Raw genomic sequence first — 25,948 nt, forward strand, 5'->3', positions numbered from 1 at the left:
GTAACGACTGTTTGGAGACTGACTGCGCAAGATTTCACTGGGATATGAGAACATTTGCTGTTTAACAACAGGAAGCCCCAAATACTTTACAACTCCTGTGAATGAAATATCTCAAAGAAGACTCAGAGTCTACAGCCATGCTATTAGCTCTGTGAGGCTGTACTCAGACACAGCAGTGCTTTGAGCTAAATGCTAATATCAGCATACTAACCTCTAAAAATGATTATACTACCATGCTGATGTTTAGTTAAATAAAACAAGTGAAATTCTGCAGGTAAAGTGAAACCTAACCACAGGTTCAGCATTTTCTGTTGGAAACAAGTCCCAGTGTCTTGGCTGAAACAAGGCAGAATAAAGTAGATCACTCCCTGTTGATCAAGCAAATGGCATATTTTCCAACGGCGGATGGGAAGTTCTTGTTGCTTTAAAGCGTGTGTAGGATTTAGTGGCATCTAGCGGTGAAATTGCAGATTGCAACCATTTGAATACTGCTCGCCTCACCCTCCCCTTACAAGCGTGTAGGAGAAACTACGGTGGCCGCGAAACTCGTGAAAAACACAAAAGGCCCCATCTAGAGCCAGTGTTTGGTTCGTCCGTTCTGGGCTACTGTAGAAACATGGCGGTGCAACATGGCGGCCTCCGTGGAAGGGGATCCGCTCCCTCTGTAGATAAAAACAGCTTATTCTAAGGAAATGAAAACATACTTGTGAATATTGTATTCCTTCAGGAAGTCACTGTGCCCAGCCAAGAAATGCTCCGTCATTTTTACACTTTGGTTTTTAAACTTTTATTTTTGATACTTTGGTTTGTTTTGTTTTTTAAACAAAATAGATAGACTGTAAATTTGTGTTACGTTTGGACAGAGCCAGGAAACAGTAGTTGTAGTTGTTTCCCTCTTTCCAGTCTTTAGGCTAAACTAGCATAAAGCTTTAGCTCCATATTGAACGGACAGTCAAAGGTGGTATCGGATCTTCTCATCTAACTCTTTGTGAGAAAGTGAATTTCACAAAATGTCAAACTATAATATATTCATATAAAAAAATAATATTAACAATAATATAGTTAATATAGGGTACATGTAAGTGATAATGAAACATAGGGTTTTTATTCCCTGAATAAATGTAGCTAATTTTTAGACGTGTGCAAAGAGTTCATTGTGAGCATAGAAAGTATGGCAGATTTTTGCAGATGGAGTTCTATGCAAAAACTTAAAAATCCTAAAAATAATGTGAATGAGATTAAAGTTTTGTACATTTGAGGCTGTGATGCCTTGTCAAAGGATGCACAAATGATACGATCAAATTACACAGTTTATATAATTAAAATATAATTTATTTAAGACATAATTTAGTCATTAATAAAATAGTAAATGTACATAAACAAGAACATGCGAGTTCTCACATACATCAGATATTGAGGTTCTCTGATGTAAACAATGATTTAACATACCCGTAATTATCATTATTCAGACGTTCATATCCATCCGTCACAAAATCCACGAGTTAAAACAAACCATAATTTTTTGATTCAAAGACAGAGGGGCGTCTGGGTTAAGACGAGCTGTCAAAAGAGGAAGGCACCACCCAGTCTCGTTGGACACTGTACTACATCGTCAACCGCTCCCTTCTTGATGGTCGGTCCAAACATTTCAGCGTGTCCGATGTTCCTGGCCGCATCCAGCGATCCGTGCCGACGGTTTCTACGGACCTTTGATGGTTGAGATTGTGATGAGAAAACCGGGGAGGGGAGGAGTCGTCATCAGACAGATCCAGTGGCCCTGAAGAACATGAGCAGGGAGACAGAGTGAAACATTAAAAAAAAATGTAAATACCAAACGTAAGACCAACCTTGTCTTAAAAACAGCTACAGAACTCACTCTGTTTAAATATTTGCTGCAGAAAAATGGCAATGTTATTCTTTGTCCATCTTGAATCAACTGTTTCCATGGTTATTTGAATACTGGTTAAATTTAATGACCCCTGGGCTTTGGAAACCCATTAAACACATTCAAATGTAGAATTTTAATTTGCACATGAAAAATACTCTACTTCGTTCCTGAAAACTGCTTTGCTGATATTTGCATTCGTCCAACAAAACTGCAATAATTACATAAAATATAACCAGCAGAACTCAAGTCTTACTGGCTGTGTTGCCATGGCGACTAAGAGCCATGAGTCGACCTGTCCTGTCCCGGCTCCTCCCCTCACCGCTGGGCTCTACTTCCTGCTGCAGTCTGTTACCTGTGTGGGCAGAGTCGTCATCATGTGGGCCAAAGGGCGGGCTGGAAGCAGCACGATCCTGAACCAACAAACCAGAGGACATGAAAATAAGAATGTGTGATTGCAAAAAAAGGAAATAAAAAAACAAAAAAATAAAAACAATTAAAGCTGTAACTCACTAACATAATTGTAGCTTTTGAGCTCACATGGTTGTTTAAGCTACACCACAACACGTCAGAAACCTGTGAGGTGTGTAAAGCCTGTACCTGGGGACGCTGTGACTGTTTGGCCAGCCTCCTCCTCTCCCTGGCCGACAGCAGAGGGGTCTTCTCAAGCTCGGGGGTGCACGGCACTGGAAAGGCATCGCCTAGGGGGTCTCAACACGCCGCGCACACACAACCAAAATTAGCCCCAGGGATCTCAACCACAGAGGATACACTGTGCTGTAGTAGCTTAAGAGTTTTGGCTGTTTGTGTGTTGTGCAGACATTTGACGATAATATGGAGTTTGGGAGCTTTCACATCTAGCAAGGTGAATCTTGATTCAAATAATGACAGTAAAAATGCCTTCATTACAACATCTGTACCATTGTGTTCTTACCAATGAAAGCACTTTCTGACTCCAGCAGAGAACCTCTTGCAGACCCCCCCATCACACTCCTCTGCAACATAAACAACTCTTTTCAAAACTCCACTCCCAATAGTTACAAGTTAGTTGTTACAGTACATATATTTGTATATATTTGTAGCTGAAGCACAGGTGCTTGATTAAAACCAAACCATTATTTCTTTTCGACTCACCAGATAGTCATTTTGCTGTGGTGGGGACAGGTCAAAATAGTCTGCAACACAACAAGGACATTATTTCATTTATTTTATTATATATTTTTTTTTACTACCTCAGAAATATCAAAAGCCATAGAGCCCATTTACAACTGGCATTAATATGTGATCTGCCCAAAAATCCACCCAGCAAGTCATAAGGTCACCTAACTCCGCCTCTTCCTGCTAGCTTAAGCAGGTACTGCAAAAGCCACATAGTAGCGGCAGCTAGCAAGTCTTTCCTTGTATAAAGTAAATTAAAAATGAATGATTCCTTTCCATGGCATCGTTTCTCTTGACTTGTGACTCCCCATGTTTGTTGACAAGTCAGTCATCCCAGTTTAACTAATATTAGCATATTGAGATCCAATCACAATGCGTGCAGAATCAAGATAACAACAACGCTTATTAATACCGGGTGCAAATACAAAGACCCGTGAATTGAATTCCATTATCCAGATACAGATCACGTCAATATCAGGTGTAAATGGGGCCATACAGAAGACAACAATCAACATCCACATTAGAAACTTTGTTCGCTAACTGTTGACCTAGCATAATATACCTGTAAGTCAACGACAATAAATAGAACAGAACAAAGAGATAAATAGGTCTTCAAAAAAAATGCAGTGAGCTCTGACCATCCTGGACGGTAGACCTCTGGCTGCTGAGCTGGTGATATGGATCCCTGTAGTCCCGCCTCCTGCTGCTGCTGGCCACACCCACTTCCTCCAGCTTAGGGACCTCACTGAAGCCCAGCCTAGACTCACCGTCTGACTCACACATACACATACAAACCGTCACAGTAATGTTGGTTTGCAGTAAGTACAATTGTGACTGTAAGACTGCATTACCTGTGTATTTGAGCTTAAGGGAGTCATGGATTCGCAGCAGGTTTCTGGAGTTCGGCCTTCGGACCGGAGCCTGGAGCCGCAGCCTGGCCATATCAAACACGTCCACCAGGGGACGCTCCCGATGTCTGGACAAATGAAAGACAAGAACACACGAACAAACACACACACACACACACACACACACACACACACACAAATGCTTACAAAACAAAATATATATTCAATTTATCAGTCACTCATATGGCACAGCAGAATCCTTACAAATCATGGCATGAACTAACAGCGTTAATTAGGTCATTAACGGCGTTAATTTTAACGCCATCCACAAACCTCTATAATATAGATCATTATATTATGGACAATATATAAAAAGGTAAATTGGCTACAGCTTGTCCATCTGATTAGTTTGTTTGTGAATGTCATGCATAATTTTGTCAGGAGAATCCTGTCAGCAGCAGCCTGAGCAGCAGACACAGACAGGTGAACTGCAGTCGCTCAGGTGAGCTCTGATGTCACAGTGAAAAGGTCATTCATTAAAAAGATAAAATAAATTAAAAATAAGTTAATGAGCTGATTAAAAAATTAGGGTTAAAGGGTAATAAAAAAATAGCAGGCGTTTGAAGATGGCAGTAAAATACTTGTGATATACTTGCTTTTTGTGATAAATATTATAAGGTTACAGTAAGAGTGATGCATCTGCCTGGGGCTGACCTGTCACTCAGAGGAGAGTCTGATTCCTCCCAGTCGCCCTGCTGCAGACGACCCTCCAGCCGTTTCTGTTCACTGCGAAGCTGCCGACGCAACGCTGACAGCTCACTGAACACATTGTGCTGGTCACCTGAAAACACACATACACACACACAGTCTACATCTGATACAGTGTTGTCACTACCAAAACCAATTCTCAGTACTAAGCTTCAACTACTAAATAATATCACAGTGAACCATTAAGTCAATGGTCTGGGAATTGTGGAACAACTGCCTGTTGAAACATTTAAACACTGACTGAACCAAACACTAAGACACTGCAGATTTGGCAAACACCTGGAAAGTCAAATTTAACTTCTTTGCTGAAATTACATTTTTAACTGCCTAGCTTTTACAGTACCTGCAGCTCGGAGCTGATTCCTGCAAGCAGGGACAGGAGGGGACTGGAGACCAGACAAAGAGCGCTCCTGAAAGACAGAGATAGAAAAGTGAAAAGGGTGTGAAAACAGAGACACCCAGAGGGAGAGAGAACACATTACTAACCTTTATTTATCCTGGGAAGAAGTTGCTAAGAAAAGTTTTTGTCAAATCAATGTGTGTGCGTGTGTGTGTGTGCGCGCGTGTGAGTGTGTGAGTGTGAGTGTGAGAGAGACTCACAGACGGGGGGGCAGTAGAATGCTGGCTATCAACAGTGGGGGCCTGGGGTGTACTGGTGTAGCCCATGTTTCTTCTGCAGAGTGGGGATTGGAGGCGAGGGCTCCCTGTGGACCTAAGAACACACAGCCACCCATTCACTACATAAAAGTTATAAAAATGATGGTTAAATTAAATTTTACTTGATGGCCCACTGTCTGTGTTTTGGTGTAATTCAAGAAAAAGGGGGAATATTAAGATGGCTACAGATGGTTAACAACAGACATGCTACAGGACAGTCTGCGTGTTTTAACTACATTATAAACCATTTGTTAAATGTTTATATACTGCTTACAAATGCTAAATAGGGGAATTTCAAGTAAAGTGTTGCCAGTTAAAGGTGATTTCACCCCATATTCAGCCATGAAGAAAAAGGAAAATCAAGTGTTGTAGTTAGTATAATTTGGCAGGTGATCTCAACAACAAAAGGTTTTCATTCAAATTAACAAAGAAAAATAATTCTTAAAATTCATAAATAATTCATAAATTCATAAAATAACTCTTGTCTTGCCTCAGCGGAGCAACACTGCTGCCACTGATCCTGCATCCTAAACAGGGGTGGAAAAGAGAATTTCCCACTGGGGTGATCAATATAGAATGTCAAAGCAGAAGAAATATTACTACTAAAAAGGTGATGTATGCGATTCTGGAGAAATCCAATACCATGACAAATACCATGACAAATACCATGATATAGAGTGAACAAGACACAAGCAAGTAATGTAACTAACGTTAGCTAGGTTGTGGGTTAGCAAACCGTCCCTACAGTTGCTGCTGTCAAGCTAACAGCCAGAGAGGACGAGACGGTTTCCCAGAGCCAGCACAGCAGCTCCAGACAGCGATACTCACAACTCTCCTGCTACTATAGCTCACATCACAACAACAGCATATCTTGGCAAACTAGAAAGTAAGCTGAATGTCCGTGGGCAAGTCATTTAACGTTACCTGACACACAAATCATGGCTGGAATAGTGTTCGAGCCACTTCGTGCCAACTATTCGCGCCTTTTCTTCTTCCACAAGCAAAAGACCACAAGCTGACAATGCCAGTGAAAAGCAGAGCAAAGCAGAACTTTATAGCGCCAGCTGCAACATCAATATTCTCATGAGACCGCTTATGAAAAAGGTAGCTGGTTTGTTTCTTATCCGCAGTGTTTTTCAAATTATTAATACAGACAACTGACCAGGTTCCCCCCCACTCATGTGCAGAACATACATGCCAGTTGATTGCCAGCTGACCAGCAGCTACGGTTGAGGCAACATTTCATCATGTGGATCATCATGTAAAATTATCTTTTGGACAACATTCAATGGCGTTATCAGGAAAGACGATAAGTTCCAGTCTTTGAGTGGTTACAGCCAGTGACAATAAAAATCAGACCATTTCTTAACAGGTACATGCTCACTAAGATTACAAAGCTAGTACTGGAAGTTTGCAGATTACTACTGTATGATAATTGTTGTATAATAATTATAACTGCATGGTAAAATATGTAATAGTTACATAATTTAAATGATATTGAGATTTACATTGTCAAAACTTCACAACTTCCCATTTTACACTTGTAACTTTTATGCTGTGTTCAGACTATCGGCGACAAAGCATAGGCTACAAGTCATTTTCAATGGAAGCCGGTGACATGAAGTTACAAACCCTACCCTTTTTTTTTTTTTAAAACCACGACAGTAACAAAAATAAATGCACCTTGGCAGAGGCTGGCTACATGAGCAGCAGGTATGTAACGTGCATTTTTAAACGCACAATGGCTAGCTGTGGTACTGTGTTATTTAGCTGTAAGTTAGCTGACGCTATGCTACGTCAACGAGAGATTGAGCAACACTTCAACGGCGACATAGCTTCTGGCCACGCTCGGCCGTTTTGTAGCTTTGGCGCCGGTAGTCTGAACACAGCATTAATGTCTAAACTGCAGCATGATGGTGCTTGTTGCCAAGTGGTTGTGGAGCCGTCAGTGAACTAACCTCCTCTACCCGAGCCTGCCTCTCCCTCTCATACTGCCTCCTCAGTACTGCGTTCTCCTTCTCTTCCGCTTCCGCCTTCTTCCTCTCCACTTCCTTCTTCTTCTGTTCAGCCAGCTGAATCAGCTCTTCATTCTTGGCCTTTTGCTGAGAGACAGAGGAAAGAGAGCGAGGCAGCAATAGATGAGGGAGGTACGAGAGGAGATGGAGGGAAAGACATTATCCAATACATTATTTTCCCTGTAGTCTATTATTTTTTAAATAATTACATGATCAAGTACAATTATTCAAAACAAGTGTAAACCCTGCCCATAACTGAGGAGTTTGGTTTTTTTAGCTCCTCACCTCCATTTCCTTTCGTTTCTTCCTCTCTTGTTCTTCCTCATACTCCCTCTGGATGCGAGCCCTCTGCTCCACCAGCCTCTTCTCCTCTTTCTCCTCCTCCAGTCTTGTCCGTTCCCTCTCCTCCGTTTTTTTACGCATTTTCTCCTCAATCTGTAAACAAACCAAGGTTAATGAACCCCATAAACCCCAAACAACTTTTACTTGCAGGTGGAAGGCTGAAGCAACTTTCTAGCAAGGCACAAAAAATATATACCTCTTTCTGATTTGTGCTGATAAACTGAAATTCACTTGCACTATTCTAGCAGCTAGCAAAATTTCTAGAGAACAGAATGTCCAAAGGCTGGTCGTCTGCCAGCAGAAGTGATGCTCAACAAGAAAGCCTACTATAAAAGATAGCCGGTAGAAGTAACACCAGCTGTTTAAAAGCAGTACCTGCTGTTTAAGGTAAGCTTTGTACTTGTCCTGCTCATGGAGCTGTTGTTGGGTGGGCTGGTTGGCAAACACATTGCCTCTGGCAAACTGGGGGGTTTGGACATGGGTGAAACCTGCAAAAGCAGAAAACATGAAGAAATTCTACACGAGTTGGACCAAAGAACACTTTTTTTTTTTTTAAATACATTTTCTTTCAAGTCTCTGATAAATCTCAATAAGCAGTAGTACCAATCTTTACTGCCATGCTATGGCAAATATAGTGTTCTGTAGTGTTAATTTCCCCAATTGAAAAGCAAATAGAGTATTTGTATGTAAACCTCAATGAGCTCTAGGCATTCATGGAGTCAGCAGTGCAGTTTATGTCCCTCTGTTTTCTTTAGATTTTACAGTGCTTTGTGGCTGTGTAGAACATATGATTAAAACAGTCCTCTTACTTTGTTTTGTCTGTTTTTAGTCCCATTGTTCTCTTTAAATCACCATTCAAATATTACATTTACCAAAGCTCCAAGACCTACTGCTGTACATATTTTTCCTCAGTGACTTTCACTGAAATCTCAGCTTATGCCTGTTTGTGTTTTTTGTCCCCAGTTTTGCTACAATACATTGAGAAGAAAGGTGTTTACATTACCAGAGTCACTAGTGTCATGGATACTGCACTCTGCTACAGTACCAGAGACCCTCTCATTGGGGTCAGGGAGCTCTGCCCGGCGGGCGGTCATGGCAGCCGTGGCTCTCTTCTGCCACTGCTCCGGGTTGCTGTAGGCCTCCTCATTCAGCTTGTGCATCTGGTTGAGGTCAGCTGGCAACATGAATAGGAGGTAAGTATGTGTAATTACGCAGTGAAAAAAAGTTGTAAAACAATAAAAATACCTTTCACAGTATTATATATAAAGCAGACACTATACTCGGGGACATACCGATAAGGTTTCCAGTGCTGTCTCTGAGTGGGGCTCCTCCTCCACCTCGACCCCAGGGCTGGTGGTTCTTCATGTCGACCTCCAGCTGGGCCTCGTAACGCTCCATCTCCTCCCTCTCCAGACACCTCCGTTCCTGTTGCTCCTGGATCTATATTACAGTATTTTCTAGGTTACATCAAAATCCTCAAATGACAGCCGTTATTCTCTACGAAATATTCTTTATCAGCAGCTAATTTTCTTCACGACAACATCTTCTCAGTGCTTTGTATAAGCGCAATTATTTCCAACTGACCCAGTGAAACATTGGGTAAGTCTTTGTGATTAAAATATATTACATTTATTTTTTTGTGAACCATATTACTCTCAAATTTATCAATATGCTTACTGTGCGAAACCAAATATATACAAAATACTGCAACCAACAGCCAGAACCTTTCAAACATAAAGATGAGATACATTTTAGTAATATGGTATTATCGGGACACCAAAACAATTGGTAACTGGATTTGAATTTTGAGAGTTAATGAGTAGCAAGTTCATTTTCACATATTAGTTCAACTTATCACATGTTGTCAAATCTAGGTTGCAGGTGTAACTCTTGAGCTATCAGTTCTAAAACGTATGAATGTATCCCGGAAGGGTAAAACAGAGTATTCAGGCACCACAATTCCTGAACATGGAATAGGAATTGGTAATAATACTAAATACTAATACTAATAATAATAATACTTTGACCACAGCGATTTAGAGTAACAGTGGCAGAATTAAGTTCCAACATCAGCCCGACAAACAACCAAAGTACATCAGTGATGAGCCACCTGGTAAAGAGCCTGTGGCGATCATGTGGCAAAAAAAGAAAAGAAAATGCAAGCTGAGGGGAGAAGTAGAGAGGAATTTTGTAGCTTCAGTATCATAGAGCAACTAGAGGAGAAAGATGAAGGACTGAGGTGGCACTGGGGTATGAAGTTACCACCTGAATAGGGGGAGATCTCACAAACACTTCTACTGCCGACTCTATCAAGAAATTTATGAGGATCTAAGGGTGTAACTTAACTTACACTATATCTTTTAGTCTTAACTACATCCATTTTACCTTGTTGTAAAGCTCACTGCTCCCTCTCCTGGAAGCCTCCTGCCAACATATAACAGACTAGGATGCAATTAAAGTTAAAAGTTACTTGCAACCACTGCCAAGTAATTGTTTGGATTTATTCTACTACAAGCACTAATTGGTCATTTAATCCATATACTTGTTGGTTAGGTTATTATAATACAGGTCATTAGACCTAAATATCAGGACTAGAGTTGCTTGCATTTTAGAGGAAAATTATAGTTCTAATGGATGATGATGGCAGTAGGGAGGCTTATCTGTTGAACCAATCTTGGAAAAGACTGTTTTAAATGTAGATTTAAAAATGTGTTTACCTGTTGTTTCAAAGCCTCCCTGTAGCTCAAAATCCTCTCCCTGGTTGATCTGGATCTCTCTGGAGGGAAAACCCTGACTTGCGAGTCCACAGTAGCAGCCTCATTGCTAGGCCTGACAGGAGAGATGCAGAACACACTGTTCGGATCTGACCAGGATTTCTGCCCTGTTGTGTGTCTTATTACATCTCTCACTAAAATAAGACGGTGTAGTCCCTCATTCGTCCAGGAGTGTTCTATCATAGAAAAGGTTTCAGTCGTAGTCATCTGGACACTGTTTTCAGAATCAAGACGTTTCGGCTCCCATCCGGACTTCCGGATGGGAGCTTCTTGATTCTGAAAACAGTGTCCAGATGACTATGACTGAAACCAGCTCTCACTAAAATGATATTCAAACTTACCAGACACAAGAAATTCCATTATCGTCACTAGTTAATTGTCCAATTTAATGGGGCATTAAAAGCCAATTTCTCTATCAGAACACAAGCAGGTGCTAAGGCCATGTCCATTCTGTTAGGTTAGAAATTATAACCTAACAAAACCTATAACAAAACACTGTTTCAGTGAATTAAGTTGACAGGAAACCAAACCACACCAAATGGCAATTAATAAGATGCCTGTGTCCTGGTAAAGCAGATACACTTCCTGCCACTTTGGCTTGGAAAGCAGGGTCAGAAAATGATTAGCAGCCAACATCAAAAGTACTAAAAAGCGAAGGAGATATTTACTGTATTGGAGGCTCAGGGAAGCTGCTTCCACTGTGCTGGCTGTGAGGGCTGTGGTTACCAAACTGGCTGGGCACAGCTCCCCCCGGTGGTACGTTCCAGTAGGACATGGGAGGGCCAGCACCAGGAACAGACAAGTGACCATCTGGACAGAAAAATTAAAACGCATGTTAGAATTATGACGATAATGCTGAATGTAGCATATTTGTATAGCCTACTACCAATATGTTCACTAAGTGTGACGTATACCGTAGAAAAAGAAAGTTGTTTTACTCCCATTTAACAGAGGAGACTAGTGCTTACAGTAGGCCATGTTTGGGTCAAGCAGGTTCCTGGTGCCATAGTAATGATGAGGCTCTCCATACGGGCTCCTGTAGGCTTCACTGAGAGTTGAAGGAGGATGAGGAAGGAACAAGGGGATTCTGGAGATACAAGGCAGGATATCAAATAATCAGTTGTTGTTATATAACAGTGTCTCATTGCAAATCTAAAACTTTCTGCAGGTCCTACTTTTCTGGCTGAAGATTTAGGTGTTCGGTATTATAATAAGACTTACACAGTAGTTGAAAGTTATTTTATACTGAATTTTATTTTTCACAATATCAAAAATTACATGTCAAATGACTGCCCAGAAACATGGCAAAAAATAACCACCTGTCAAAACTGCCTGTGACCACACTACAGAGTTTCAAGTTATAATCCTTAAGATTTTCATGTCCGCCATCCCTGTGCTGGATTCAAATTGTGGAGATCCACAGGCATGCATGCAATCAAGCGTTTCCATGTCTAATTTTATCTCACTGATATCACCCTCACTGTTCCGTATTCACTCTGCCGCAGCCATATTGGCGCTTTAATAAGTCACTTCTAATGCAAACCAAACATTTCCTACTGCTTCACATTAAAAGCGTTAAATTGGCAAAACACAGGGTGGCTTTTATTGTGAAACAGTCATAGGAAACGCAATGTATTTGTCACTAAAGTTAACGCTAACCACGATCGTTCAACAGCTACAGGCGACAGGCTGCACACCTCCAACTCCTCAGCAAAAGAACCAACTCTCTGCTGTTGTGTGGAAAACCTGTTGCACTGTGCGCAGCAAAAAAATAAAATAAATCAGTTCGCAGTTGCTTTATTATTGACTTCTTTATCAAAACAATGTGAGTTCGTCTGGCTGCGCTGTGAACAGATACACCAGTTGCTCTTCTGTTATGTAGCTGCTAAAAAAGGACTTATGTAGTATTAACCTGCACTTGCTGTTACCACAGTGACTGACCAGGACTGAATTCTTGAGGATTATATATGGTACATGAGGATTAAGTTCAAGGAAACCTGGGAGTGTCCATGGCTCTGGGGAAGGAGGGGGCAGCAGGCTGGCTGTTGGGAGACAGGCCTCCTCCCCCCAGCCCCAGGGCAGAGCTGTACTCCAGCATTGGGGACTGGAAGGCCACATGGGGCTGCTCAGGAGGAAGCATCTCTCCGCCTCTAACACCTATCTTCGCATTATCAGGTAGACGTCTGGACGATGTTTCACTTTCTCCTGTTGCTGAAGGCTCCAAAACCTGATGATCTTCTCTTCTGCACAGTCCAAATTGTCTGATTCGGTCCGGCTGATTTGTGGATAGAGACAAAATTGAAAAGATAAACAAATATACTGTAAACGATATATATTGAAAATCCCTTTGTTATCTACCCTTAACTCTAATTTCATCATTTTATGCTGCACATGCATTTCACAGTTATATTGATATTATCAGGGCACTTTGCCCGCCTTTTGGTGATTCAAATAAAAAAAAAGGAATAAAAATAAAATTTGCACTGCACTTGCACTCACTGTTTGCTATGAACAAAAATATTGTCCATGTTGGCCGAGACACAACCATCATTCACAGATTATGTTCTACAAATGTGGCTGGAGGGCAAAATACTCAATATGGTCAGTGAATTCGGGAGTTTGTATCCACCCGCCTGTGACCTTAAAGATAATCAACAATCTTCTTTAGCCAAACTAAATGAGAGTTTGCCAGCTGACCTGTTTCTCAGGATCATTTGCCCCCGTCGCAGCAACTTTCAGCTCCAAATCTTTCTCCCTGCAAACACGGACGGACACACACACACACACACAGTTGTTACAAATGCTAAGCATTTAATGACACTCATCCACAGGGATGTTCAACAAGTGAGCAAGTGGCGGTTCAGGGTTTTGCTCAATACCACAAGGCCTTTGACTGACACATTAGGTGTTGCCAGGATGGTAGCTAGCTGCCCATATCTTTTAATGTGCATTCAGTCTTTCAGGAGGTTTATCTATCATACATGATGATTCAAACACAAGACAGTTGCTTGTAGTACTAGAAAGTTGAGCTTTATCTATTGTTGCAGCAACTGCAAGTCTCTCTGAATGGGTCATCTTCCGGCCTAAAATGTTAGTATTTTAGGTGTTACATTGTACATGAAAAGACAAGAATCACTGACAATGTACCTCTTCTTGTTCCTGTGCTGTTCAGCTATCTGCTCCTGCAGCTCTTGTCTGTAGCGCATCTTCCTCCTCTGTAATACATCTTCTGTATCAGCTGCCCCTGAAAAGATGGGATACCAATTAAAAAGAGACCATCATTTCTTTTTAGTAGTTTAGTCTGAACTTGTCATGCCATTAAATGGGTTTCATAATCCATCACTTCAGAAAAGTAATATCTTTTTTCCTTTACCAACCAATAACTCTGAAAGGAACCATCCTTTCAGAGGTTACAATACATGTTCAAATTGATTTTGTGCATATTCATTTCTTATAAATAAATCAAATGCTGGACGTTTGATTTTTTTAAAACAAAATGTTCGGTTGCAAAATGCAAAACATCCTTTAACCTATTATAAGGCCAGTGGCAAACTCAGCATCCTCATTTTTGTTCAGTGCTCTCGATCTCCTGCCTTCTCTGGCAGCACTTTCTGGATTCTCCCTCTTCTCCCTGGGAAAAACCAAATAAAAACAGATTGAAAGAAAAGGATAAATAAGGACAACAACAAGTCAGCTATTGTATAACATTCTTCTAACGTGCACACATAAATGAACAACACAAAAAGGACAATTTTCTCCAGGTACCTGCCATCTGCCGTCTTATTGGGTCGTCTTTTCTCATAACTGGCCTCAGCCCCTGTATGTCTGCGCCTCCTGCCTTCTATCAGCTCCAGCTCCTCCTTGAAGCCCTCCTCCTCTGACTCCTGGTCCGCTGGTTTCCCCAGGCGGTCACGATACCTGGGAAGTACCGACGACTGCTCCTCATCCTCCTCGGGGCAGAGGGTCTTAACCTCAGCGAGGCGCAAAGCCCTGTGAAACCCCCTACTGTCCTCTGTTAGAGTGGCTGCATCTCTACGTGACGGGGGTCGCTGTTTGGGAAGAGCACCTGCCTGGTCTTCAAGCAGGTGCTGCTAAAGGAAACATGATCGTAAAAAAACAGGGTGTGAAGCTATCATCACGTCCACATCGACCATTTTAAGCATAAATGCCAAGTTTGGAGCAATCAAAGCTATAATTTAGTTTGTTTGGTTTGATGTGTTTCCCAGGCTTTTTTTGTCAGACATTACCCCCACAGCTATGTCAGACGAGCTCAAGTACCCCTTCGTCGACACTACCTGTGATGTTCTTCAACTGATTTGAAACTGGATATTATCTATTAAAGATACAAAAGTTGATTTTTTTTTTCCACACAATTAAACTGTCAGTGTTTTAAAATGCCAGAAGCTGATGTTTCAAACATTTAGAGATTCCTGTTAGCAATATCAACCATTTCTCTACTAAACTGTTGCAACTGTTCATCCATTATGTTCAGCTACCTTTTACAACTGTCATTACATTACTTTCAGCTAACTGTCTCAAGTGTTTATCCAGTATTTTTAGCTAACTATTTATCTCTTTACTTTCAGCTATCCAGTTTCACCATTTATCCATTACATTTAGCTATTCATTCATCCATTTATGCATTACTTTTAGCTAACTATTTCACTTATTTAACTAGTTTTCACTATGTGACACTTGTAGTCACAGAGTTAAGGTGTTATCACTGACTCAATATATGTTGTTTTTTTGTTTGTTTTTTTGTTTGTTTTTTAAATCAAATCGTAATTTCTACTTTGTAAAATTATTTGAGCTACTCCACTATCTTTCCATGTACCCTTTGGAAACTGCAGAAGTGGTGGTGAATCACTGATCTAAACCATAGCAGTTACTGCTCTTTTTCACAATGTACTTTAATTGAATTTTGTCTATGTTTTGGGAAACAAAGAGAGACCCTTTGGACCTTTTATTAAATCTTTATCCATAAAGAATGAATGAGAAAGTTAGCACTAGGTTTCTGTACCACTTATTCCTTCCAAGTTAGTCTGCTCTTCCATAGATTTTGGCATTCATCCAGTACTGAGGAGGAAGTTCAGTTATTTTCTTTCATTAAAAGCTGGCTACTAAAACAGTCAAGGTTTTTAAGTTTAAAATCGTGATATGCCAGCAAGAGTCAGATTTTTGTAAACATAATTATCCATCCAGTCAAAGACATCATTTTCAAATCAACTGACATCATGAAGTCATCAAAGAGAGACATTACCTTGACAGACCTCCTGTTATCAAGGTGAATTAATGGTCCAGGCTCGGAAGGGTCAAAGTGTTTTTTCTGTAACATAAAATGTTACTGTCATGATTCCAACATAGTGACTTTTATTCTTCCTACAACACTAATTCAACAAAAAAAGCAGTGTGCTAAAGCTAAAATCTAAAGCTAATAACTGCATTTCTGGTCTTTGAAATGGGACCACCACTTTTAGCCATATACAACATATTCAGTTTAGAAATGCTGACTTCAGTGGATCCAGGCCTGGATCGCAGCTTTTGTCTGTGTTTCAGTAATGGACTGCAAACACTACACACAGCTCTCGTCTGCTACAGCCAAACACATGAGTAAACAGGTTAAGTCCGTGTCACTCACCTGAGCCATGTAGCGCCTGTAGTCCATACGGAGCTCATGCTGCAGCCTCTGTTTCTTCCGCTCATACTCTACACCGAGGGGTAGACCTACACCGCAGCTCTCCTCTGACAAAACACAGCCATCAATTTTTAATAGAGACACAAGGTGAAGAGTTTCGTGCCAAAACAAGACAACTGCCACTTTGAAGAAACAACATCTACCCTGACAAACATTGCTCACATGACATGGGTTACTATTAATGATAAACTTAAGGTACTTGCAGATTTTTTTAATGAAAAGAATCTAAAACAAACAAAAAAAAAACATACTTAAAGAAGGAAAATTTGGGCATGTACTGTACCTTTCCCCTGTGCGATGGACTTGGGAGGGATGTTCTCCTTAACAGCGGATTCATACCCTCTGTGGGGTTTTGCCTGTCAGTCAAAAATAGAGGAATGTCACGCATTAAAAGATATATACAGTAAGATCACTGCGAAAGGGTCATCCCAGTACTCGGTTTATAACTTCACATTTGCAAACAAATACTAAAAGGGGTCAAATACTCAATACTTTTTATCAGTTACAGTCTAAAGCTTTTATAAGTTTCCACTTGTGTCCTTGGGGGGGTGTCTATCTATATAGTAAGTAGCCATTTATTCATAACCAGTTCAGAACTAATAACTTAACAACTATCATTCCAACACACCTTTATTTCCATGTAGGGAGGGTCTTGTTCTAAACTGGCTTTATCCTCAGCCACTCTGGCCTTCCGCTCCCTGATGAAGTTCTCCAGCTCGTCATCCATCTCCTTTTGGCAAAGTTATAAGCTGCAACCCAATTGAGAACACAAAATGCCATGATTGCTTATATTTATCACTACTGCAGAGAGAGCCAATTGTATACAGGTTTTATCACAACCAAAGACTACAGCAGGTGATTTCACTTGTTTCCTCCTATCTGGTCTCATGAGTGCTAATCAATTCAAATCACTCGCGAGCTGGACTGAAAACACACTATCGGCTTTGTACTGTTGTGAGACACTTTGCAGTTGACTTTACTGGTGCATTATCTGTGGAGCTGATGAATCCAAGTTGGGCCTTTCAACACTGTCTTGGGTGCCGTTACATTTAGTTTTTAAAGCAGTGGATAAAATACACATATGCACTTGAGGGGCTAACGTTACACATAAGTCGACTCTACATTTTTTTTACTACAGCACTTCGTCTCATATTGATTAACGGCCATGTCGGTAACGTTACTGTCTCTTTAATTTTCCGTTGTCAGGCAACCACAATTAACATGACAGCGTCACATTCCTTACATATAGCGTTACCCCGGTAACTGTATTAGTTTAGTGACTATAATTATAACAATACAATTATTGCGAGTATGACGAATAACAATAAGCTTAACACGTTGTTTGGGATAATGGTTGTTTAGTTGGTTAAAAGTAGCTTATAGCTTACGTTAGCTAGCTTGTTAGCTTTAACTGAAGGAAAGGCAAACCCAAAGTAAAGCCAGTAAGAATGACACAAAAACTAGGAAAGCTAACCTAAGCTAATGACTAGCTCCTCGCCCAGCTAGCGTTAGCTTTCTAAAGTAATTATCATTTTTTTTGTCGTTAGCATTAAACAAAACCTACCATTGAGCGCTGCTCGAATGTGACGTTACTAGATAAGGCAATGTTTGCTAGCTTGCAAATGTTGGCGGCGCCTTGGTCGTCTTCTTTGAGCCCAACATCACAAGCAAGTGGATCATAATATTGTACTACTTCCGGGTTTTGTATCAAAATAAACCCCCGTTTGAGAAAACCAGTGTCCTTGGGCCCACCGTTGTAACATTGTCATATCTCAGCTGGTTATACAATTCTGCAACGCTGAAAGCATTTGATGTGTCTGTGTGTTAAAAGGGCCCAGACAGCAGTTAACTGGAATTCAGCCAAAAACCAAAAAGGTATTTCACAATGCATTCATTCCTTTATACTTCTTCATCTTCACAGATATTGTGATTTGTCATTTTAGATGACTGGTGTGACATATGTGGCTTATTGCAGCATCACCTTCATTTTGACATGCATATCATAGGCAATATACTGTGTCATGATACTATCAGGGACTTACCCTATGATTATCCATTCCCACCCGAAGTTCAGTGCTACTGTGCTGGACCTTTATGTAGCCCCATTGCTGTGTGTGTCAATGACTTTGTGGGAATTTCAGTAAGTACAAACCTATGTGGGCAAAGATGTGATTTCCATTGGGGGTAGGGGGACATGTTTCCCCCGTGATATCAGATATTCTGTTCAAGCAGGCATACTCAGGCAGTCAGTTGTTGTATGTGAAAAGCTACATGATGCTACAACAATTTCCATTTTAGAAACCTGAATACATCTGTCACTCAACATGCCCTTTCAGGCTGACGATAAGGTTTACCCTCGCTTTTGTTTACTACTACAGCGCTGCATGTCAGTCAATCAATCAATCTGTCTCACGTACACGGAACATTGTATGTTCTTATTTTGAAGGCAAACTGCTACACTTCCTGTCTTTTGACGTACTCTCTTTAGCTTGACATAGCGCGGCTCAGCTGTCTAGCATAGCTTGTTAGCGAGAGGTAACGCAGCATTGCTGACGCCCGGAACACATGTTGCATTCATGTCCTGGGAAAAAAAAAAAGGTTAAAGCCTGAAACCTTTTGCATTCACACTTGTCTGTTGTTTGGAGAGAAGAAGAAAAAAAAAAGAAACGGCGCCTCAATCATTAAAATTTTTAATTTAATTCAAATTGCAGTAATGTCTTCACTGCTGCTGACTTTACTAATTTTCTTGTGCATTCAATTGTTTAAAATGTAATATATATATTTATTTATTTTATGGAATTGTCTCTGTGCGCATTATCTTCAGATTACAGTGAGGTGTAATGAATGTATTTGAACTTTTCTTAAGTACATCCTGACTAAATTTTATGCTGTTCAGTGTTATATTTATTAATATTATTAAATATTCATATTTTACATTTATAATATTTATGTTTAATATTTAATTCTAGTCAATCTTGTAGTTTCAAAGACAATTTTAAGAAATTCAAAATGCCACATCCACCTTTTGTTTGCAATTTATTGCTTATATAAATGCTCTAAACATTTTTTTTGGTAAAAATAAAATCTATCAATAACAATCATAAATAAAATCATCACAATGACTTTTACATAACATTATATTGCACAATGATAAGCCTTAACAAGAATCACAGAACACAAGTGTTGTTGCTCAGGTTGTGTGTAGGAGGAATGTTCACACTGGTTGCCTTTAGAGGGCAACAGAAAATCTGAACTTCACCCGTCTTTGCTGCATTTGCAATTGAGGTCTTTAGATGATCAGCTCTACAAATTGATGACCAAACAATCAAGCTGTTCACTTTCACAAACTGTTACTCTGCTTGTATAGACCGCCATGATTTACACGGGAACAAAATATTTAATCTCAATTTGTTGTGGCACGGATCTGACGTTTCTGTGCCATTGAAATAAGAAAAGTAACAGTAGAAGTGGGTCACATAATGTCAAAAATACAATTTGTTCTTGTGTGAATGTGGACTTTTAGGTACAAATGTGATCTGTTTAGACTGCTGCCTAAATAGGAAGAAGTCAGACTGTGGTTTCTCCCTGTTCAGACAGACAAGTTCAGATCTGTACCACAACAACGTCAACCATCAGCGCCTTCCAGTCTGGTGTCAGCCCGGCTTTTCATCATTTCACAGCAGAGTTCTACCAGCAGAATCAGCACGTGTCTCCGTTCTGACCAACACAGCTGCTTTCTGTCTGAGGTTTCACCAAAAGGCCGTCTCCCTGTCCAGCTTGGCAGTTTATGATTGGTCAGCTACAGAGAGGCCTAAAAGATCCAAAGACTCCGTGTGTGTTAAGTGATATGTGTGTGTGTGTGTGTGTGTGTGTGTGTGTTCAGATGTTGTCCACTTCCGCGCTGAGTTCAGGGCATACTTCCTTGAGTAACATTTCCATCAGTACCTAACGGAGACAGTGAGACAAAATAATTCAGTTTGAGGCTGTAGTTACATATTAGATAATTAAATCTGTTTTTATAACAAAGATATTGTTTGACATAATATGTATTATTCTTACATAGAGAAGATGTTTGTTGGCACTAGCCTCCTGCAGGGCATTGAAGATCTTGATGATTCCATAGCGGGCATTCTGCTGGCCAACTAGATTCGCTAGTGCATCTGATAGAAAAGATCATATTGAAACAAAGTAAAGAGGTCAGACGATTCACATTTCAGGTGTTGATAAATTTAAGATCTACAGGTCGTGTTAACGTTGCCACCTGGGATATTGTCAAGTAGTTTCTGTTGAGCCCGTTCCTTAGTTTCACTGCGTTCAGTGTCCGTTCGGACCTTGACATGTGGTGCCAATTTCCCGTTGGGCCAGAAGGTGTCCCTGAACACACTGATGTAACACACCAACATCTGTTCACAGAAGATCCAGTTTACGGTGTCCCGGATCTGTCTAAAAGAAAGCACAGAAGATATCAGCCTCACGACTGATCTCAGAAAAACATACAGTCAAGTACGAGTGATCACATAGTTACGATCTCTAGCATCGTAGAACAGGTTAATAAAACACACCAACACGCTCACTGGAGATCCAGTCTCCAATCTGTCAATAAAACAATACCAGGAGGTCTCTCGTGTGCTGTAACTGGTAGGCTGTTTGTTACCTGCAGTAACATTACCACAACAACAAATCTCAAGTCAGCTTGTTACTCAAATGAGGTGGCAGAGGCACCGTGAACAAACGGAACAAAGGCAATTCTACAACGTGTTTTGTGATAACGCTTCGTAGGCTGCATTCAAATGATTCAAACAAATTATGTGTTAGTTGTTATTCATTAAAACTGGATTTTTTATTATTTATTCATTTATTTTTAAATGTGACAGCGCCCAAAGCCATAGTTAATTAAAATGCCAACTTGCTAGAACTTACTTGTTGATAGTTCGTCCAAATGTCACCTGGACTAGTGCAATTAGAGTCTTCCTCACCCACTTAAACACTGAGCAGACAGGCAGACAGACAGACAGTGAGAGAAGGAAACTGATCAGATAAATTCACTCACATGCAGTTAGAATTCATGATTTGGTCCCAAAACGCACCTCAAACAAAAACAACGAAAGGTGTAACCTCATTGTCTGCCACAGAGATAGATTTCTAGTTTCTTCATATAGGCCTCTGTCTCTTTCACGCAAGACTTTTGTATTTGTATATTGATATAAAAATGGAAAATGCAACAGTGATTAACAGCACAACAGTGCGCTACTCACTTCCTCTGAGCTCAAAGATCTCTCCTATGAGCATGAAGCAGGGTTCGGCCAGGGCGTCTCTCCTCCCGTCTGCCTCATCACCGTAGTCTGACAAGTCACTGTCATCGTCAGCCTCCTCCTATAAACAACAATTACACACAGCACACACACAATCCGGGTGAGGATGCACGGCAGCTCGAGCGCTGAGACGCTCCACAATTTCCTGTTGCTTTCCCAGTTGTGAATGAATGTGTACCTCAGTATGGGAGAAGAAATCTCCAGGTAGCCTCTCCAGGAAGGAGGCCAGAGAGAAAGATGATTTCTTCTGGACTGACATCACCTTCGTTGAAAACGTTGAATAAGATATCATCACTATACACTGCTCTAATAGGCCACAGCAATGAATGACATCATCTGGACAAATACAACCTTCAGGAAGGTCATTGTATCGTTGCTGTTAATCTACAATACACCAATATACCCACACAATAAAATATTATCACTCATTACATTCACAGGTTTGTGATTTCAGGCTTAAGTAACAATAAGAAACTGTCTGATGCAGTAGAATAGGTATTTGTCAAGAGAGTCTGCAAGGGACTAAATAATCACATCTTAATGCGTCATCATGTATTGAGTTAAAAGCAGCTCAATACATAATGAATACATTTCACAGTTTCCCTTAGCCGCTGCGTCACATGCAGGTATTTTAACCATTCGGTCTACTGGAAGGAATTTCAAAGCCTCAACTACTAAATCTGATCTGAAGGAACAAACAAAGCTTGTTATTGCACGTGTTCGTTGTGATGAATATAAGGTTAAATCAAGCACAAAAACATGACAACAAATCATGTGGTAACTTTGAGGCAGAAGGAAGGAGTTATTCTATATTATACATGTTTGTATGACATATGAAAATAGCCAATTTTAGTAGCCGTGTCTTATTTGAAATGCAAGTATGAGAAATTGGTTACCTTGAGGTGCTCTGGGGACGGGCTGAGGAACGCATAGAGAGCCTCTGACTGGCACAGTCGCTCATCTGTCAGCAGACGCTACGAACACGAACACACACACACACACACACACACACAGAGAGAGCTGACGTCATCATGGTAGGCATGGCAGGTATCATAAACTAGAAAGAGGCAGTGTGAGCATAGAGCTGGGTGTTGTTCTCCAGTGCAGTGGTTCCCCACCTTTTTGTCAGAGCTATTTCAGCCAGTTTTCCATTACTTTCAGCAATTTCATGCTTTCAGCTTTCATGCACTCTTAATTGCAACACATGGTGTTTAGGTGTTGTAGCTGACTCCATATGTTTTTGTTAAATCAAATTGTAATTTTATTTTTCCAAACTAGTTGAACTACTTCACAGTCATTCCATGTACCTGCTAGCAACTGCAGAAGTACCCCCTGGGGTACAAGTGCCCCAGAACATCTGCTCCAGGGTATTCACATTTGAAAAAACTTTATGTTCAAGTTAACAAGGGTTTACTTGTAAGTATAAAGAGAAGCTCTTTTAAGTGTAACTATTACAGCAGACAGTGGAAAAGGCACGAAGCACCAAATTATCGTCTTGTCAAGTTAATAGTAATATTAGTCAAGTGTAATACTGCCTTACAGTATGTACTGTTTGCATGTTTACCTGGAGGAAGGCATTGAGCTGTGTTTTGCTCTTGTCTAAGAATTTCTGGTCGATGGATTTGAAGGGCAGTTTACTGAGTGACGGTAACTGGAGTTTCTTCAATGATGGAAAACACTGAGAAAGACAGACACAGAGATTGAAATGTGATTTCACAGTAATGAGAGATATGTTTTCCATATGGTTTCCTTCATTTTAGATAACATAGTATAGTGTATTAACAAATATACAGAATATTTACTGACTTCAACACTTCAGGCACCTCTCCAGATCTCACTGCCATCAGATTTTATCTAAACCAATTTATGTTGATACAGTGAACTCATAGTGGGGGACTGGAAATGCTGCAAACGGACTCCAGTCTCTGCTTTGTATGGTGTGTAATCTGCAATAAATCCATCATCAAATCAGGAGAGACTGTGAGATGTCTTTTCTTTTCTTTTTTTAAGTCTTTCTACGGCAGTAGAAGTGGGGAGTTTCTTCCCCAATGCTGCAGTGACATGCAATTTGCTCTAATGCGGGGGGGGGTGAAGTATTGGAACAGCAAGGCAACAGTTAAGACATTTCTCAACTAGTGGTAATGCAGCATAACCGTAAAAACACGGGAATAACTGCTTCCTGATGTTCAGAAAGAAAACATACCCATGCACGTGCAGGTTCGGTGTTTGGTGTTACCTCAGTGAGTTTGCGGTGCAACATCTGGAATTCAGTGAGTTTCCTCTGGACGCTCCAGCGACTGATGGCTGTCTCCTCTCCTTCTGCCAGGCTAACACACACACTGTAACAAGCTACTGTCTCGCCACCTTCCTCTGTAGCCTGGAAAACACACACACACATAGTTTCACACACAAATGTCTAAATGACCACATAATTAACATGAGCGTCATCTATCTATCTAACAACCATGAATGCAAATAATGCCTGCCACATCAGGTGTAGCAAGGTGAAAGTTAGGTGGAGACTTTCTCGTTACATGATACTCTATTTAGCTGTGTTTGCATGTGCTGGTGTACTTAATTTTTACTATCCCAGACGCACGACGCTTAGATCCATACACAAGAATGTTTCTATACTATAGTTGTTCTGTGTGGACTGAAGGCACACTACGCTTTGCTGTTAATGAGATCAAATGCACCCCTGCACACTTATATGTAAATATGTTGCTGCATCTTAAAAGTCTGGATGCTTTTACACTCAAATTTCATGTATTTTCTGCGCCTCCAAAAAGCATGTTGATGCCAAGTGGAAGTCATCAGAACACTCCAGGAGCTCATGTTCTCCACTGGAAATCAGCCGGCTAGTTATGGTTAGCTTGTTTCTTTAGCATTAGTAGAATCGCCCCTTTATTTTTTGTGATAAAAAGAAATGCAGCAAAAAAAACAAAAACATTACCTCAGCAGTAGTAATAGTAGCCCTCCAGTGGCCCAGGTTTTCACACCACCAGTCAGTCCTGGTGATATGTTGCTGGAGCTCACCATGTTCTCTCTCCATGGCTCCTATCTCTTCCTTTAGTTTGCTCACTATCTGCAATCACACACACACACACACACACACACACAAGAGACAGATTTTAACTAGCATGCAAATCATAGTTCAATGAAGAAACAACATTACGGTGAATAACAATGTAAGGTGGTTTTCAGTTCAAAGATGTTTTTAAACCTCATCAAAAATGTGTCATGAGTGTTGTGGATATTCTTTCACATTACTCAGATTCAAAAACACAAAGTACACAAACGTACAAGAGCAGGTATATGGGCTTTTAAGCAAATCAGATGTGCTAAAATTGGCTCTTTATGAGAGGATCAATTCTATTTAATTAATTAAAGTCCTGCTTTTAAACGTTAGAAGTGAATTGTGTCTGGTTCTGCTCGAGGTTTCTGCCTGTTAAAAGAAAGTTTTTCCTTGCCACTGTCGCCAAGTGCTTGCTCATGGTGGGATTTGTTGGGTCTCTGTAAATAATATTATAAAGAGTACGGTCTAGACCTGCTCTATAGGAAAAGTGCAATGAGATAACTTCTGTTATGAATTGGCGCTATATAAATAAAATTGAATTGAACTGAACTGAAAATTGAATTCTGATTTGACCCCAGGGTGTGTTTTGTCACATTTGCCTGTAATGTGTTACCTTTTTGTCTGGTTTGGGTGCATTCTGGATAGAGCCCAGGGCCTGTCGCTTGTACTCCAGTTTGTCGTAGAGTTGGCGGAGTTTCGTAGCAGCATAGCTGGCCTGCTCATTGATTCCTTTAGTGCCTTCATCACACACCTCCTCTCCTGCGTCTAGACCCTGACACTACAGAATTTAAAATATATATATTTATTCAAATGGATAGCAATAGCAGAGGTATACAAACATACAAATGATCAATTTGAGTATCTTAACGGATGACCATTTTTAATCAACATTGTGTATGTCTGACCCCTTCCTCCTTTTCCTCCGTGCTACATTGTGATTGGCTATGGTGCTCGTCTCGTCTGATCAGCCTATCGTAGAGGTCAGAAACCAGGAAGGAGGGGTAGTAACGCTCTCTCATCGTCTCAGCCACCTAGAGGGTGTATGAGAGCAACAGAAAATGCTTTATTGTCATTGTAGAACACTTTGACAATGTGGAACATAAGCATACCATTGTTACTTGCACCTCTGAATAAGCAAAGCTCAAAGTCCCTTTTCTCTGTTTAGTAGCAGTGTTCCCACCAGTTCTTTTGACATTTCTGGAGGAAGACATTTTCCACTATGGCTGCAGTTAGTTAGAGTTAGTTAGAAGCAAAGACAGCAGTTACCTGTTCCTGTAGTCTAACAAAGACTTGTGTTCCTCTGTTCCCCACCAGACTCTGTTGGATCTCCTTAAGGAGAAACTTTTCCACCGGAATCTCCCTGCTCTCCACAAAGAACTTCTGGTAGATTTCCCCTACGATTTGGGGCACCTCATTCT

General features: G+C 40.6%; 2 protein-coding genes across 7 annotated transcripts in view; both read right to left on the reverse strand.

The window, feature by feature from the left end:
• snx25 (sorting nexin 25) overlaps positions 1-25,948 on the reverse strand; it is a 39,621-nt gene that overhangs the window by 3,251 nt on the left and 10,422 nt on the right. For 4 of the 6 annotated variants that reach the window (XR_006378815.1, XR_006378814.1, XM_044204555.1 and 1 more), the window contains exons 9-21: positions 25,797-25,946; positions 25,436-25,561; positions 25,144-25,308; positions 24,408-24,539; positions 23,691-23,831; positions 23,019-23,132; positions 22,351-22,428; positions 21,633-21,716; positions 21,398-21,515; positions 21,063-21,129; positions 20,404-20,585; positions 20,202-20,302; positions 19,992-20,087 (exon numbers count right to left, since the gene is read on the reverse strand). Coding sequence is in view for 4 of the 6 variants with exons in the window: in XM_044204555.1 (XP_044060490.1) it covers positions 20,022-20,087; positions 20,202-20,302; positions 20,404-20,585; positions 21,063-21,129; positions 21,398-21,515; positions 21,633-21,716; positions 22,351-22,428; positions 23,019-23,132; positions 23,691-23,831; positions 24,408-24,539; positions 25,144-25,308; positions 25,436-25,561; positions 25,797-25,946 (1,524 nt within the window). In the remaining 2 variants the exon portion in view is untranslated. Of the gene's footprint in view, positions 1-19,161; positions 20,088-20,201; positions 20,303-20,403; positions 20,586-21,062; positions 21,130-21,397; positions 21,516-21,632; positions 21,717-22,350; positions 22,429-23,018; positions 23,133-23,690; positions 23,832-24,407; positions 24,540-25,143; positions 25,309-25,435; positions 25,562-25,796; positions 25,947-25,948 lie in introns of those variants that run through there. The other 2 variants (XM_044204557.1, XM_044204554.1) reach the window with 1 other exon arrangement.
• On the reverse strand, positions 1,315-17,846 carry LOC122879927 (centrosome and spindle pole-associated protein 1-like). The gene is given in 29 exon segments (XM_044204553.1): positions 1,315-1,777; positions 2,142-2,298; positions 2,486-2,595; positions 2,820-2,880; positions 3,020-3,060; positions 3,682-3,813; positions 3,895-4,019; positions 4,606-4,732; positions 5,003-5,069; positions 5,260-5,302; positions 5,304-5,371; positions 7,275-7,418; positions 7,617-7,766; positions 8,049-8,161; positions 8,719-8,847; positions 8,966-9,113; positions 10,391-10,502; positions 11,116-11,257; positions 11,416-11,534; positions 12,445-12,722; positions 13,145-13,202; positions 13,595-13,691; positions 13,978-14,078; positions 14,213-14,538; positions 15,708-15,773; positions 16,086-16,189; positions 16,426-16,498; positions 16,771-16,891; positions 17,707-17,846. Coding segments are annotated over 28 exon segments (3,363 nt in total). The 5' UTR covers positions 16,870-16,891; positions 17,707-17,846; the 3' UTR covers positions 1,315-1,604.

The sequence above is a fragment of the Siniperca chuatsi genome, linkage group LG8 (genome assembly GCF_020085105.1).
Source record: "Siniperca chuatsi isolate FFG_IHB_CAS linkage group LG8, ASM2008510v1, whole genome shotgun sequence".
Classification (NCBI taxonomy): Eukaryota; Metazoa; Chordata; class Actinopteri; order Centrarchiformes; family Sinipercidae; genus Siniperca; species Siniperca chuatsi.